This window comes from Salminus brasiliensis, chromosome 15 (genome assembly GCF_030463535.1).
Source record: "Salminus brasiliensis chromosome 15, fSalBra1.hap2, whole genome shotgun sequence".
Lineage (NCBI taxonomy): Eukaryota > Metazoa > Chordata > Actinopteri > Characiformes > Bryconidae > Salminus > Salminus brasiliensis.
The window spans coordinates 4,267,724-4,282,790 of NC_132892.1; the positions used below are offsets into that span (position 1 = coordinate 4,267,724).

The 15,067-nt window shown below is 43.3% G+C and overlaps 1 protein-coding gene across 3 annotated transcripts in view; it reads right to left on the reverse strand.

Annotated features, from left to right (window-relative positions):
- grin2ab (glutamate receptor, ionotropic, N-methyl D-aspartate 2A, b) overlaps positions 1–15,067 on the reverse strand; it is a 147,817-nt gene that overhangs the window by 9,422 nt on the left and 123,328 nt on the right. For all 3 annotated transcript variants that reach the window (XM_072656630.1, XM_072656631.1, XM_072656632.1), the window contains 2 exons: positions 5,456–5,570; positions 106–308 (listed from right to left, as the gene is read on the reverse strand). In XM_072656630.1, coding sequence (XP_072512731.1) covers positions 106–308; positions 5,456–5,570 — 318 coding nt within the window. The remainder of the gene's footprint in view (positions 1–105; positions 309–5,455; positions 5,571–15,067) is intronic.

Consider the following 15,067-nt stretch of genomic DNA (forward strand, 5'->3'; position numbering starts at 1 on the left):
CAGGACAATGAAAAATATATCAACGTTTGGAACGCCGGTGCGTTATTTTTGGAGCAATTTGCACCCCTGCTTTAATGTTGTTGGCTCTGTTGCATAGAGACTCACTCTTTGATGTGCTTCCTACAGGGCACTGAGTTGCGCATGCAGGTCCCAGTCAGGATGTCCACGTCGTCCACGATGACGAAGGGCTTCTCCTCCAGAGTCACGATGCTTAGATGGTTCTCGTCCGCGTCCATGTCTCCGAATGAGTTGTATCGGGGCCACACAGGAAACTTCAGAATCAACGAGTGGTTTTCCCAGCGACCCATCTACGGCACGGCATAACACACACACACACACACATACAAACACACAAGCTTTTTAACACACCGTGTTGGTGGACTGGTACACGCCGAGGGTCTTTTGTTTACATGTCAATATTCAACTGAATATCTGAATCATAGCTGTCATATCGACTGATTTATTGATAGGACTTGACAGGTTGAGGTTGGTGTGGCTGGTGATAACACCACTGCCTGCCAATGAGCTACCACACCATGTGGGAGACTGGGGTTCGATTCCCGGTCTGGGTGGCTGTGGTGCGCTACATCAATAAGAGTCCTTGGGCAAGACTCCTAACACTACATTGGCCCACCTCTGTGATACCTGAGTAACCTTGTAAGTCGCTCTGGATAAGAGCGTCAGCTAAATGCCGTAAATGTAAAAGGTCTGTCTGATGGGTGTCTGTTTGCTTCCTTAATTCGTAGCAGGAGATGCTAAGCTAACCATGCTGACAAACACTAGGTGTATGAGTGCTAATTGGAGGGTTGCATGTACCAGATGGTTAACTAGGGAATGCAACTTCGGTTCGGGTGCTTGCTGGAAGATCCCCCCACTAAGGATATTGGATATCCGTTGGATATCACTAAGCAACGAAGCTGAGTTGTCCACAAACACTGCGAAATATCAAATGTAATGAATGCATAAGTGTTGCTGTGCAAAGATAAAAGCATATAGGAAAGCTACAAGGTTGCGATATGCTATATTCATCATACTACGAGTGATGGAGGGGAGGAAGTGCCATCCACCCACCCCTGAGAGAGCAAGGCCGATTGTGCTCTCTCTGACTCCGGCTGCCGATGGCTAAGGCAGCCGCCCTCGGATCATAGTGAAACTCGTGTATCGCCTAGAATCCTGAGGTTCTCGCTTGTAAATATGACTTCACTGGTACGAACGAGATGAGACTGGTGACAGTCCAAGTCCAGTGTTTGTTAGCAACGTTAGCCTAGCATCTCCCGTTCTAAACTAAGGAAGCAAGCTTCAGATATCAATCAACGTCTTGGCTGATTGACTGCATCTAGGGTCAGGGATAAGTCTTGTGCAACAATTTCAAGAGGGTGAAAAATTCTTCTGTTGAACTGTTGTCTCTGGCGTTGGCATGACGACAGCCATCTTTGCTGGGGTGTCCCAGCAACCCATCCTTTTTTACAAAGGTCAAAAGGATTAGCTTGTCCTCTGCCTCAGCACATGTGCAGCCAGCTCCAAAGAGCAGCACAGGCTGGGTTACAGACACTGAAGAGCCACTGTAATCCTGCATAAGCTCAAAATAATGAAGGTAATCAGTTTTCCTGATATTTTTTAAGCTCAGAACATTTACATTGTGTTCAGATTTCATGATGAGTGGACCAATAGAAATGCTCCAAAATAACTAGGACTTCCACTTTACACTGACGTCCACTGGAGGTTCTGCAGGGATGCTGTTTTGGAGATGCAAGGGGTTATTTGGCACTGCACCATTTTCCCCTTATCATAGGGCTGTTTGGCCCAAGCAGGTGGGTCTTGGTCTCTAAGTTTCTGAACGAACTCTGGTGCGGGTTGTTTGACGTTGTTATGTTTAACACACTGGGAACCATAGGCATCTAAACCATCTGAGCGTTGAGTTGTGAACGGGCCCAGGGGTCACTCCTGCCCACAAAATCTAGCATCAACCCTCTCCGCTCGCTTCACCAACGTCATGCCGTCCACGGACGAGTCTCTGCCCTCTGACCTGCCCTCATTTGTGTGCTTTAGCTTAGTGGGGCTGTGTCCCAAACCACACACTACTACACAGTGTTGCAGAACTAGCCACCATTAGAACTGCATACATTAGTGTAGTGGCCTCTGTAAGGTATGATGTGTGATTTGGGATGCAGCCACAGTAACGTTCAGTTTTACAGCTTTAACGTTAACCGTGGTTAAATCTGAAGCTTTTTCCCTTTGAGTTTGATCTGGTGTACTTGCAAATATGTCAGTATGAATGCAAAGCAGACCATGGGGAACTGAACTACAAGTGTAAACACACCCTAAGTGTGGTCTTGGACTAAGTTCAAATGCCAATGGCGAATCACTGTATAAAAATCATGGGATTAGTCTTCATCCAGGTCTGTAAAACCAGCCCATAGTGAAAAACTAGAACCATCGAGTTGACTTGGGTCCATACAGAACCGTTCCCTTCGCTAAAGAACCCCTGAGGAGCCACCTTTGAAAGGGTGTACTTACATATTTCGTGGCGATGCCAAAATTGATAGAGGCCATAAACTAGTCATACAGTGGCAGATCTGGGAGTCCTGGAGATCTACCATCTTGCAGAGTTTAGCTCCAGGCAACAGAACACCAGACTGATTTGGGCACCAGAATTGGGCAGAATTTTGTACATCTGGACCAGACCCTGCTAGCTAGGACCTCCCTTTCACATGATGCCACCAGCAAACCTAGAATGTGCTTCCCCAGACCTGTGTGAAGAACCACGTCATCTTTGCACAGCGTCACTGGAAAGCTATCCAATAGCTAATCAGAACCGTCCAGATCTGTTACAGCAGCCAAGAGACACCCATGCTGGCTAGCATTACGCTGAGAGACAGGAGGGGGAAAAGGAGGCCCATTCTACCCACCCAGAGAGAAAAAGACTCATGTGGCATCAAAGGGGAATGATGATACTTAGATACTTGTGCCAACTGGGAACCCCAATGCTTGGAACAGTCCAATCGAGAGCTGTCCAGACGCCAAAACTGGAAATCAACCAATGGCTGAACTTTACTTAGGCTCAAAACAGCATCACAGGTACCATAACGAATAGCTCTGAAGTACATGGATTACTTTTAGGACAACTGGGGGACAATTTACATCATTTTAGTCCCACTGTCACAGCATGCCACCAGTGCAGGGAAGGTAGAAGCTAGCATCTGCTTTCCCTATGTAACATAAAGCCAGCTTCAACATGCTGGGAGGAGAACACTAGCTACTAACGCTGTACACTAATCTGGCTGCGATGGGAGGAGCCAGTGTTTAAGATTGCTGTGATGTCCCTAGCACTAGCAACGCTCCCGACACTAGGAAGGTAAGGGCTTAACACGTCTCCTATGATACATGTGCTGGCCAACAGGGGTGAGGGGAGACAGAGCGCCATCTACCCAACCATAGTAGCACGGCCAGTTGTGCTCACTCAGACTCAGGCTGCGTTAGACAACGGAGCCACTGACCGATGCTTTGGGCATCTTTAGGTATTATCATGAGGGCGTGTCTAATGTGCTGTTAACTACTGTGCATCATGTGTGTGTGTGTTTGTGTGTATGTGTGTGTGCAAACCCAGTTAGCACAATCTACTCACACCCCTGTTCCAGCCTGATGCAGTGAGAAATGATTAGTGCCACACTCTTCACACACTCACTGCAGGGTTTTAATGTGTGTGCATGTGCGAGAAGCAGAGAGAGAGGGAGGGAGGGAGTGAGTGAGTGAGCGAACGAGCGAGACAGGAGGAGAAAGGAAGAGGCTTCGCACGCTACAGGGCGCCGTCAAAACACACGGCGTCCGACGCACCTCAGAGAATAACAACTCGTTAAAGAGAACGTGCGAGTGAGCAAATGGTTGTGAACGCGAGTGTCTGGAGTGGGGAGACGGAGGGAGAGGACGGCTAAAGCTGATGAGAGAGCGAGGGCGCGAGGCTGAGACAATCGACCGTCATAAAGGAAACATTAAAGCATTATTTCGTCAATTAGGTCCACTGAAGGAGAGAGTAAACTGAGAGAGCAAATATCGCTCCAAAAAATTGAATAGCCCAAATAGCCCTCCGAGCGTATATAGAACAGTTCAGTATGGAGGCGCAAGGAGGCCTGGCGCACCTCCCAATAATGAACGGCAAGCTGAAGTCACTTCAGAGTATTCCAGCTGTTGTTTGGCGAGTAATTGGTAAGTATGTGACTTATGTTTTTGGGTGAAAATGCTCAGATTTCGCTCTACAGGTCTATTTACCACCCTGTTATTTTACCTGACGAGCTCGCAGTGGCTCTCAGAACCTGCCTCTTCCCAAATCTTACCGGACAGGGTTGCTGTCCACTCACTGTGTCCTCTCAGCTGTTACAATCAGCGCAATCAATCAGCTAGCGCTAGCATTTATCCTGCAGCAGATCGCTTTGTCACATGTTTTGAGTCTGAGCTCCCCTTCTACGGACACTGGCAAAGGAAAAGCCATGGTTTTTGTAGTAACCTGTATTTCCGTAACCAAATCTGAGTCCTCCTGAAGTCACAGTCGCTTTTTACAGCTTTACCAGCTTTCAAATACCCAGCCAACATGCTCATGTGGGGCTCACAGGGGTGGAACGGGGGCTATGTGGGCGCCAGGTGGGTTCCAGGTAGGCATGGGGTCTGTACATACGTTTTCACTGGGACTCACTGGGCCTACAGCCCACCTTAATCTCAAATGGGTCCCATCTAGGCACTGTATGCAGTGCCAACCCATCACTGACCCTTGTAGGAGCCTGGTGGGCATCCAATTGGTGGGGCCAACATGGAACCCAAGGACAAAACTTTTTAGGTTCCCAGTTGGGCTACTCTAACAGGCTCCACATGGCTATGCTTTCTGGCCAGGGTGGGATTTATGTAGGTTTTGGGGGTGTAATTAAAGCGAGTCAAGACTGTGATGTAACAGTTTTAAGGTTTTGGAATTGGCCTGTTTTGCAGGATTCTCTTTTTAGTGAATAGACAGCAGTGGTTGAGTTTCAGGGTTTGTCACTTCCATGTACTGACCACTCATTATTCAACTCTGCCAAAATAAGCACAGCTCTCGTTCTAGGGCAGCTTTAAGGTATAAAATTAGAATCTGAACATGGTCGGATAATATTACTATAGGAAAGCGAGAAGTTGGCCAAATCCTTGTTCCTCTTGAAACTTCAGTCAGTGTTACCCTGTACTAGTCTGTTACCCACTCTCCCGTACATGGCAACACAACCACGGCAATCTGGCATTCTGGCTTAGTACATTCAGTGCTCGAGCCTCAAGCCAGAAACCATGGCCATGCTGGTTTTCTTGGGCAAGAACCAGAGACCAGAACCATGATTAATCCGATATTTGCAGTGTTAGTGTTGCACAAATCGCAATGCATCCCTAGATATGACACCAAAAATATTCCTGTTTTGCTTAAAGATGAATGTAAACAACTCACCTTCTCCCATTCTCTGTCCGGATTCAGCACAATAACCACCAGTTTGGGGTTGACCTGGTAGCCGTCGTCCATAAACGATAGATCCCTGCCCTCCAGGTTCACACCCATCATATACCTGCGACACACAAAGCACACACACAGCTTAACTTTGTTACGTTTCCGTGACGATGTAGTGCGAAACCTATGCAGCCAATAAATCATGCAGAAATCTAATTGGATAAAAAAAAATACAGACATTTGCTGGCCCTGGTGTTGCTCATCAACGCTCATTAATAAAACATTAAGCTAATGAAAAATCTGATAATACGGTGGGGCAGCTGCACAAGCCTTAGCCCTCAGTGGGTTTGTCCTTTGCTGGAACTCTAGCCACACACTAGCATATAGACCTCTCAGCTGCACAGGTTTCCAATGAAGCCAACAGATATCAATGGCTTTACAGAGGGCCACATCAGGGCACACATCAATCATCAGAAACCACTGGAGTCGATGTCCTCTTTGTCACACAGTGCTTTGGGTGAGCTTGATGGCTCTCAAATCAGTGAGGGTGATTAGCCAATGCTGTGTTAGCAGACAGCTCTAGCATTAGGAGTGTAGCTCCAGACGTCTGGAGGTCCCTGAGGACTATTGTATCCTGGCTTAGCATCCACAGGCGTTTCTTTCCAACCTAGCAAGGGACGACTCAACACTGTGGGTCTGGAAGGATGTGGAGCTTACCATGAAGCTCTTGCTGAGAATATTAAACAGACCTCTGAAGGTGCTGCTGGTCTCAGGATAATGGACTGACCGTCCCAGAGTGCAGACCTCAGCATGACTGAATGTGTTTGGGAGGTATTGGATGGGCGAGGAGCTGAAAATGCTCTGATGTCTAAGTAGGGTTGGGTGGTATCCATCTATCCATTTTTTTATATGGTTTTACCATCTCAAAGTAATACTGCTATCCATCCTTGCTGGCGCTGACCTCATGTTGGCGTTGACCTCATGGACCTGGCTTGTAATTCATACATTCACTCCTGATTACCAGCCTGAAGATGCTTCGCATCAGTAACACTGCGAGTCCTTATTTTTCCAATCTCAGCATCAATTCCTGAGCGTCTACCTTTATAAAAAAATAATAAGTCAGAGTAGATGGTGACCAGCGAGACCAGACCTGACCTAAATGCTAAAGCCTGTGTGATCTGTATCTCAGTCGTCCACCTCAAAGACGAGGCAGCCTACAGCTGATGAGACACACTAGCAGTGCCTGCTGCCCTTACCTCTTCTTTACCGTACTGCCAGCACAGCAGGCCAAGCCCCGCAGCTTCCATCAGCCAGTTGCCTCCCCCCCTCCCCCTCCAGCATCTAAGTTTGGCCCCACCTACGGTCTGGGCCACTTCTATCACAACCCACAGCGAGTCACAGATCGAGTGTTCTCACCATCTAGAGGTAGAACACAAGTTTCTGGACATTTTTAGAAGCTCTTCACAGGTCTCTTTTTTTTTCAGGCCTGATATGCCAACATAGCTGCTGATGCTCCATGTATCATATTCAAATAAGAGCAAGTCTTTGCTCCCTGGATCTTGACTGCATCAGCAAACCACTACCGAGCTTCCGTTATAGCAGGCTTCCATTCAGTTTTCACTGCAGCCCTACAGGCAATCTCCACACCACAACGTCCACTACAAAAGGCTCAGGGCTTCATTTTTCAGGCCCGATTCAAGGACGTCTCGGTAAGGGAGGAATCACGCTGTGTTATTTCTGAAGGCTGAGGCACACTGCACACTCGTCTTGTTTCTTCGAGGGTTCACACTGTGGTTTTTTTGAAGGCTGTTTCTGGCTGCGCTTCTCTCTGGTTCCAAAGTAATAGGTAATTGTCATTTTGATATGCAGTCCGAGGCCAAAGTCAGAGACCACCCAGCATTTAATTAGCTGGCAAAATTCAAAGACTTCAAAAAGTGATTCAGAGATTTGGGGAAAACGAAACCTGGTAGACTCACCAAAACAGCTCCCATCAGATAAACAGCATTTATCAGCTTTTTATCTTTGAGGAAGAGGAGAACATCCAGCTCTCGCTTCAGATCTGAAAACATCCACAGGTGTTTCTGACCAACATTCCATCCTCCTGATGAAGACGTATCAACAACGAATCCTCCTGATAAAGACGAATCAACGACAAATACTTCTGATGAAGACGAATCAACAACGAATCCTTCTGATGAAGATGAATCAGTGACGAATCCACCTGATGAAGATGAATTCACAACGAAGCCTTCTGATGGAGACGAATCAACAACAAATCTGCCTGATAAAGACAAATCAACTACAAATACTTCTTATAAAGACGAATCAACGACTAATCCTTCTGATGAAGACGAATCAACAACGAATCCCTCTGATGAAGACGAATCAACAACGAATCTGCCTGATAAAGACAAATCAACTACAAATACTTCTTATGAAGACGAATCAACAACGAATCCCTCTGATAAAGACGAATCAACGACTAATCCTTCTGATGAAGACGAATCAACAATGAATCCTTCTGATGAAGACGAATCAACAATGAATCCTTCTGATAAAGACGAATCAACAACGAATCCTTCTGATGAAGACGAATCAACGACAAATCCGTCCGATAAAGACGAATCAACAGTGAATCCGCCTGATAAAGACGAATCAATGACGAATCCTTCTGATGAAGATGAATTAACAACAAATCCTTCTGATGAAGACGAATCAACAACGAATCCGCCTGATGAAGACGAATCAACGATGAACCTACCCGATAAAGACGAATCAATGACGAATCCACCCGATAAAGACGAATCAATGACGATTCCACCCGATAAAGATGAATCAACAGCGAATCCGCCTGATGAAGATGAATCAACAACAAATCCTTTAGATGAAGACAAAGTGGCAGTGGTGGCTCAGCGGTTAGAGCGCCAGGCTATCGATAACAGGTAGGTTCGATTCCCGGGCTCGGCAAGCTGACACTGTTGGGCCCTTGAGCAAGGCCCTTTACCCTCTCTGCTCCCTGGGCGCTGGAGTTGGCTGCCCACCGCTCTGGGTGAGTGTGTGTTCACTACCAGATGGGTTAAATGCGGAGGACACATTTTGCTGTACAGTAACAAATACGTGCACCTGCACCTTTTTACCTTTTAATCAACAACGAATCTGCCTGACGAAGATGAATCAATGACAAATCCGTCTGATGAAGATGAATCAACAACTAATCTTTCTAATGAAGACGAATCAACAACGAATCCGCCTGATGAAGATGAATCAACAACGAATCTTTCTAATGAAGACAAATCAACAACGAATCTGCCTGATAAAGACAAATCAACGACGAATCCTTCTGATGAAGATGAATCAACGAAGAATCCTTCTGATGAAGACAAATCAACAAGGAATCCCTCTGATGAAGACGAATCAACAATGAATCCTTCTGATGAAGACGAATCATCAACGAATCCTTCTGATGAAGACGAATCAACGACAAATCCACCCGATAAAGACGAATCAACAGTGAATCCGCCTAATAAAGACGAATCAATGACGAATCCTTCTGATGAAGACGAATCAACGATGAACCTACACAATAAAGACGAATCAATGACGAAGCCACCCGATAAAGACGAATCAATGACGATTCCACCCGATAAAGACGAATCAACAGCGAATCCGCCTGATGAAGATGAATCAACAACAAATCCTTTAGATGAAGACAAAGTGGCAGTGGTGGCTCAGCGGTTAGAGCGCCAGGCTATCGATAACAGGTAGGTTCGATTCCTGGGCTCGGCAAGCTGACACTGTTGGGCCCTTGAGCAAGGCCCTTTACCCTCTCTGCTCCCTGGGCGCTGGAGTTGGCTGCCCACCGCTCTGGGTGTGTGTGTGTACTCACTGCCCCTAACACGTGTGTGTGTGAGTGTGTGTTCACTACCAGATGGGTTAAATGCGGAGGACACATTTCGCTGTACAGTAACAAAAACGTGCACCTTTACCTTTTTACCTTTTAATCAACAACGAATCTGCCTGATTAAGATGAATCAACAACTAATCTTTCTAATGAAGACGAATCAACAACGAATCCGCCTGATGAAGATGAATCAACAACGAATCTTTCTAATGAAGACGAATCAACAACGAATCCGCCTGATGAAGATGAATCAACAACGAATCTTTTTAATGAAGACGAATCAACAACGAATCCGCCTCATTAAGTTGATGCAATGACGAATCATGAGGGACCAGTTCTGCTGTGTTTTAGGACTCGTAGCCGGCTAGCTAGGCTTAGATAAGTTAGCTAGCAGGCCGTGTTCCCGCTAACTGAGGCTCAAATCACATCCGTTTAGATGATAAAGCCTCATATCTGAGAGCACAGAGACGGGGCTTGAGCTTATTTGGTCATGTAGTAGATAGGCACAGAACAGAGATCAGACACATCAAACACTTTAGTAATTGAAGTATCATCCTCATTTTGAGATAGCGTCAATATTTTTATCAATATATTTATAATATTTTACCGTTATACCGCCCAATCCTACTTCCTACTGCAAAAATCACCCCCACCACCATGTTTAACAGTTATGCATTGGACTTCTGGTAGAAGGTGTGCTGCAGAAAGGCTGAAAGTGAGTCTCCTGAGAAGAATCTGTAATCAAGGTAAACACTCAAACCATCTGATATTATTGTAATATATTATTGTAGTTCTTTGATATTATTGTATTTTTTTTTCTTCTGCCAGGTACTGCTTTTGTTTTTTCCATGACAACTTGATACATAATCACTACATTTTTACTTTTACTATAAGACCTGCCTTCAGATTCATATGATTGGTCAGCACAAAAAAAATGCTTACGAAATAGTCTACCCTGACCGCTCAGAATTGGACTCGGGGCCCCTGGAGCATTTTCGCACAAAACGGACACCTACCCAGAGCACATAAAACCATTGAAGAAAACCACCTCAGTCTGCAAAAAAAAAAAAAAAACTAAAAAAATGTAAAATGTGATTTTCTTTCTCAAGATCTCTTTCCGAGAAAATCCGTGTTGTATCCCCCTCGCGGGATTCAGTGGCATCCCTGGAGACAGGTGCCCATCTCGTAGCTGAATTCAATCCTCGACGAGTTACCCTGATTATCCTCATCCTTCACACCTTCTCAAAGGTCATAGAGGAGCTGCTCTCGTCACCTCCCTCAAGGTTTGCGAGGCCCTGCTTCACAGAGATTGCAAGAGCTCCTGTGTGGCCAGCCTTGGCAGGCGGCAGGATATTTTCCAATCCATTCCAGACCAGACCTGTGAAATCTGGCCTATATAGGCCGAAATGGTTGGTTCTTTTTTTTTTTTTTTTTTTTGCATCCTGGCACCACAACTGCCCTTTAACTCCTGCTTCTTCTTTTATTTATTTCATCCATGAGCTGTTTGAGGGAGGCAAGGAACACTCAGCGAAAGTGAAAGGTTATCTGGCTGCTGGTTAGATGTGCCGAGCTGTGTCAGTTACAGCCAGAGTTGGTATCTCACTCACCAAAGAATTCCTAAAATCCTTCACCAAAAGCAGAACGATATTGGAGAAAAAGTCAGTGTGATATGTAAATAAACCTTGACCTCTTCCGAAATGGAGATCATTCCCAATATGGCTACGGAAAAGCTGAATGGTTAGTTGGTTAACCATGGAGAAGAAGTAAAAAATAAACTACAGTTAACACTGTAGACGCTGTAGTCTCACTTTTTAGGTGATGGCACCGGTGTTAAGAAGGCTAAGAACCAGTACCACAAAAATGTAGCAGCATGCTGAGGAATATGTTTAAAAACATCATACAACATACATTCTTCAACATCAGCTAGAGTAGTTAACATCTAAATGACATCAGCTACAGTAGCTGACATTTAACTAACCTCAGCTAGTGTACTTAACATCTAACTAACCTCAGCTAGTATACTTAACATCTATCTAACATCAGATAGAGCAGTTAACATCTATCTAACATCAGATAGAGCAGTTAACATCTATCTAACATCAGATAGAGCAGTTAACATCTAACATCAGACATAGCAGTTAACATCTGTCTAACATCAGATAGAGCAGTTAACATCTGTCTAACATCAGACAGAGCAGTTAACATCTGTCTAACATCAGATAGAGCAGTTAACATCTAACATCAGATAGAGCAGTTAACATCTATCTAACATCAGATAGAGCAGTTAACATCTGTCTAACATCAGATAGAGCAGTTAACATCTGTCTAACATCAGACAGAGCAGTTAACATCTGTCTAACATCAGATAGAGCAGTTTACATCTATCTAACATCAGACAGAGCAGTTAACATCTGTCTAACATCAGACAGAGCAGTTAACATCTGTCTAACATCAGATAGAGCAGTTTACATCTATCTAACATCAGATAGAGCAGTTAACATATATCTAACATCAGATAGAGCAGTTAACATCTATCTAACATCAGATAGAGCAGTTAACATCTATCTAACATCAGATAAAGCAGTTAACATATATCTAACATCAGATAGTGCAGTTAACAGCTATCTAACATCAGATAGAGCAGTTTACATCTATCTAACATCAGATAGAGCAGTTAACATCTATCTAACATCAGATAGAGCAGTTAACATCTATCTAACATCAGATAAAGCAGTTAACATATATCTAACATCAGATAGTGCAGTTAACAGCTATCTAACATCAGATAGAGCAGTTTACATCTATCAAACATCAGATAGAGCAGTTAACATCTATCTAACATCAGATGGATCAGTTAACATCTATCTAACATCAGATAGAGTAGTTACCATCTGTCTAACATCAGACAGAGTAGTTAACATCTATCTAACATCAGACAGAGCAGTTAACATCTGTCTGACATCAGATAGATCAGTTAACATCTATCTAACATCAGATAGAGCAGTTAACATCTGTCTGACATCAGATAGATCAGTTAACATCTATCTAACATCAGACAGAGCAGTTAACATCTATCTAACATCAGATAGAGCAGTTAACATCTAACACTTTGACCTAATCTCAAAACATTCTGCTCCTCTGAAGTTCAATAATCACATCATCAGATATCGGTCTGACGAATCAGCGAGATCTGATTAAATCTGTCTGATGATGAACAGATCATTCTGATGTAACAACTCTGACACCGTGAAGATCCACATCACGAGCCCAACACACAGTTCTGCTTCACCGCAATGCAAATACCTTTAAACCATACGCACAAATCCACCCAGTATTAAACATCCTCCTGCATATTAAGCACCACAGAACAGCTCAGCTTTGTAACACACACACACACACACACACACACACACACACACACACACACACACACAGTGGGAGAAAGAGAAAGACACACATTGAACTTAATTAAGAGACAGAAATATGAGGAGGAAATGGGGTTTAGCTCCAGGCAGAAATGAAGAGAGAACTGTGTCAGGACTACACCTGCTCCATCGATACAGCTGTTTGAGTGTGAGTGTGTGTGTGTGTGTGTGTGTGTGGATGGAGGAGGCGTGAGTGCGCTTCTTATATCAAAGTTCATCACAGCAGAAAAATGAGCATCGATTTTTCTTTCCCACAGCTGTGTCTGAGCGCTCTCTTGAATAAACACGTGGTTCTGCGCGAGAGCTTCATTCAAACACACATTTGATATCCAAACACTGAAAAAGCAACAACAGAAGACCAAATATTTACAGCTGTACCATAAAACAGAACCACGTAAGAGTCGCAGACATCATTACGCCCAACCTTCCCGGTGTTGCCGAGTCAGATCGCTAACTGGGTTAAATGTTAGCCTGCTTATTATTCAGAAGAAACGCGAGAGCGCGAAGACTTTTAAATAATGAACACGACTGAGAGACACATTCGCGTTTTACATGGATTTCACTGAAGACAAGAAGACTAAACAATGTTTGCATGGCTGCGCTGGCTGATCATACATATTCACGGCCAGGGAGGAGGGTTAAAGATCTCCCGTGATAAAAAAAAAATCAAGGAAAATCTTGAAAAGTACGCTGGTGGTCTCGAAATGAGGGGTGTTCAGGTCAATTTCAGGAGTATTGCTGACATAGGAGGAGCTCCACTGACTGAAAACAGCCTAGGCAGACGTTCCTCAACAGGCAGACGTTTGTTACTATCTTGGCAGTGAATTGTCAACACAGGCACGTGCAGCCCGATGCTCGTACACCCCCCCACGCTTTACACCACTGAAATAGCAACCCGCCAAGGTCAGTCTGACCGCACCTGGCTCTTAAAGGGATGGTGAGAGACACGCTGATTGCACTTTACTGCACATTACGCCCAATAAAAACACCCTCGATTAATTAAGAGACTCAGTACATGACTTTGCGCATTTTGAGCCGCACAGGACGAACTTTTCCCAACGTTTCGATAGCAAAGACCGCCCGACACGCCCTAAATCAAGCTGCCTAAAGCTCACTAAAATAGGGCCCTCTGTATTCTTGTGTCCAGGTCACACTTTCAACAGATCGCCTCCAGACTAAGTTCATTTTCACAGATGATTTAGTCTTAGTCCTAGTTTCTTGACTAAAATGTACAGTATATTAGTTTTAGTCAAATTAGTAATTTAGTAACTAACTTTAGTACTTTAGTAACTAGTTTTAGTGGAAGAAAAGTAAAAACTGAAACAAAACCTTTCCTATCTTTAAATAGCTGACAGTTTCACTGATATGACGTGTTCATTTTGATTTAGTTTTAGTCTTAGTCTCCTGACTAAAACGTGTATAAGTTTAAGTCACATTTTAGTCATTTAGTTACTAGTTTTAGTGTAGTTTTAGTAAAAAAAAAACAGTCTACCTTTACTTATCTATAAAATGCTGACAGTTTCACTGAAATCACATACGTTTGATTTTTATGTAGTTTTAGGCTTAGTCCTTTGAATAAAATGGATATTAGTTTTAGTCATATTTGAGCAATTTAGTTATTAGTTTTAGTGTCGTTTACGTCGACCAAAGCTAAAAACATTTTAGTCAAGTTTTAGTTGATTGCATTTCTAAAATATTTAGTCTAATTTTAGTCATGAATTTATATGGTTTTACTATTTTAGAGGTCATATTTATGTCTAACTTTCTAAATAGCTAAAGAAATTGTTGCATTTAACAACATGTAACATCCAGAATTACAAAAGGAATATGACTATTTTTTTCAAACACATTCTGTATTTATTTATATTTAAAAAGCTGACAGTTTCACTGATATGACATATTCATTTTGATTTAGTTTTAGTCTTAGTCTCTTGACTACAATGTGTATTAGTTTAAGTCACATTTTAATAATTTAGTTACTAGTTTTAGTGTAGTTTTTGTTGAAGAAAACTAAAACTAAAAAGAAATTCTACCTTTACATATCTTTAAAATGTTGACAGTTTCACTGATATCACATAAGTTTTGATTTTAGTTTAGTTTTAGACTTAGTCCTTCAACTAAAATGGATATTAGTTTTAGACGCATTTGAACATATAAATAACCCATAACATCAGAAATTATAAAGGAAATATGACCCGTTTTTCTTCAAACATATTCTGCATTTATTTATCTATAAAAAGCTGAAGGTTTCACTGATATGACATTAGTTTTGATTCACTTTAATTTATG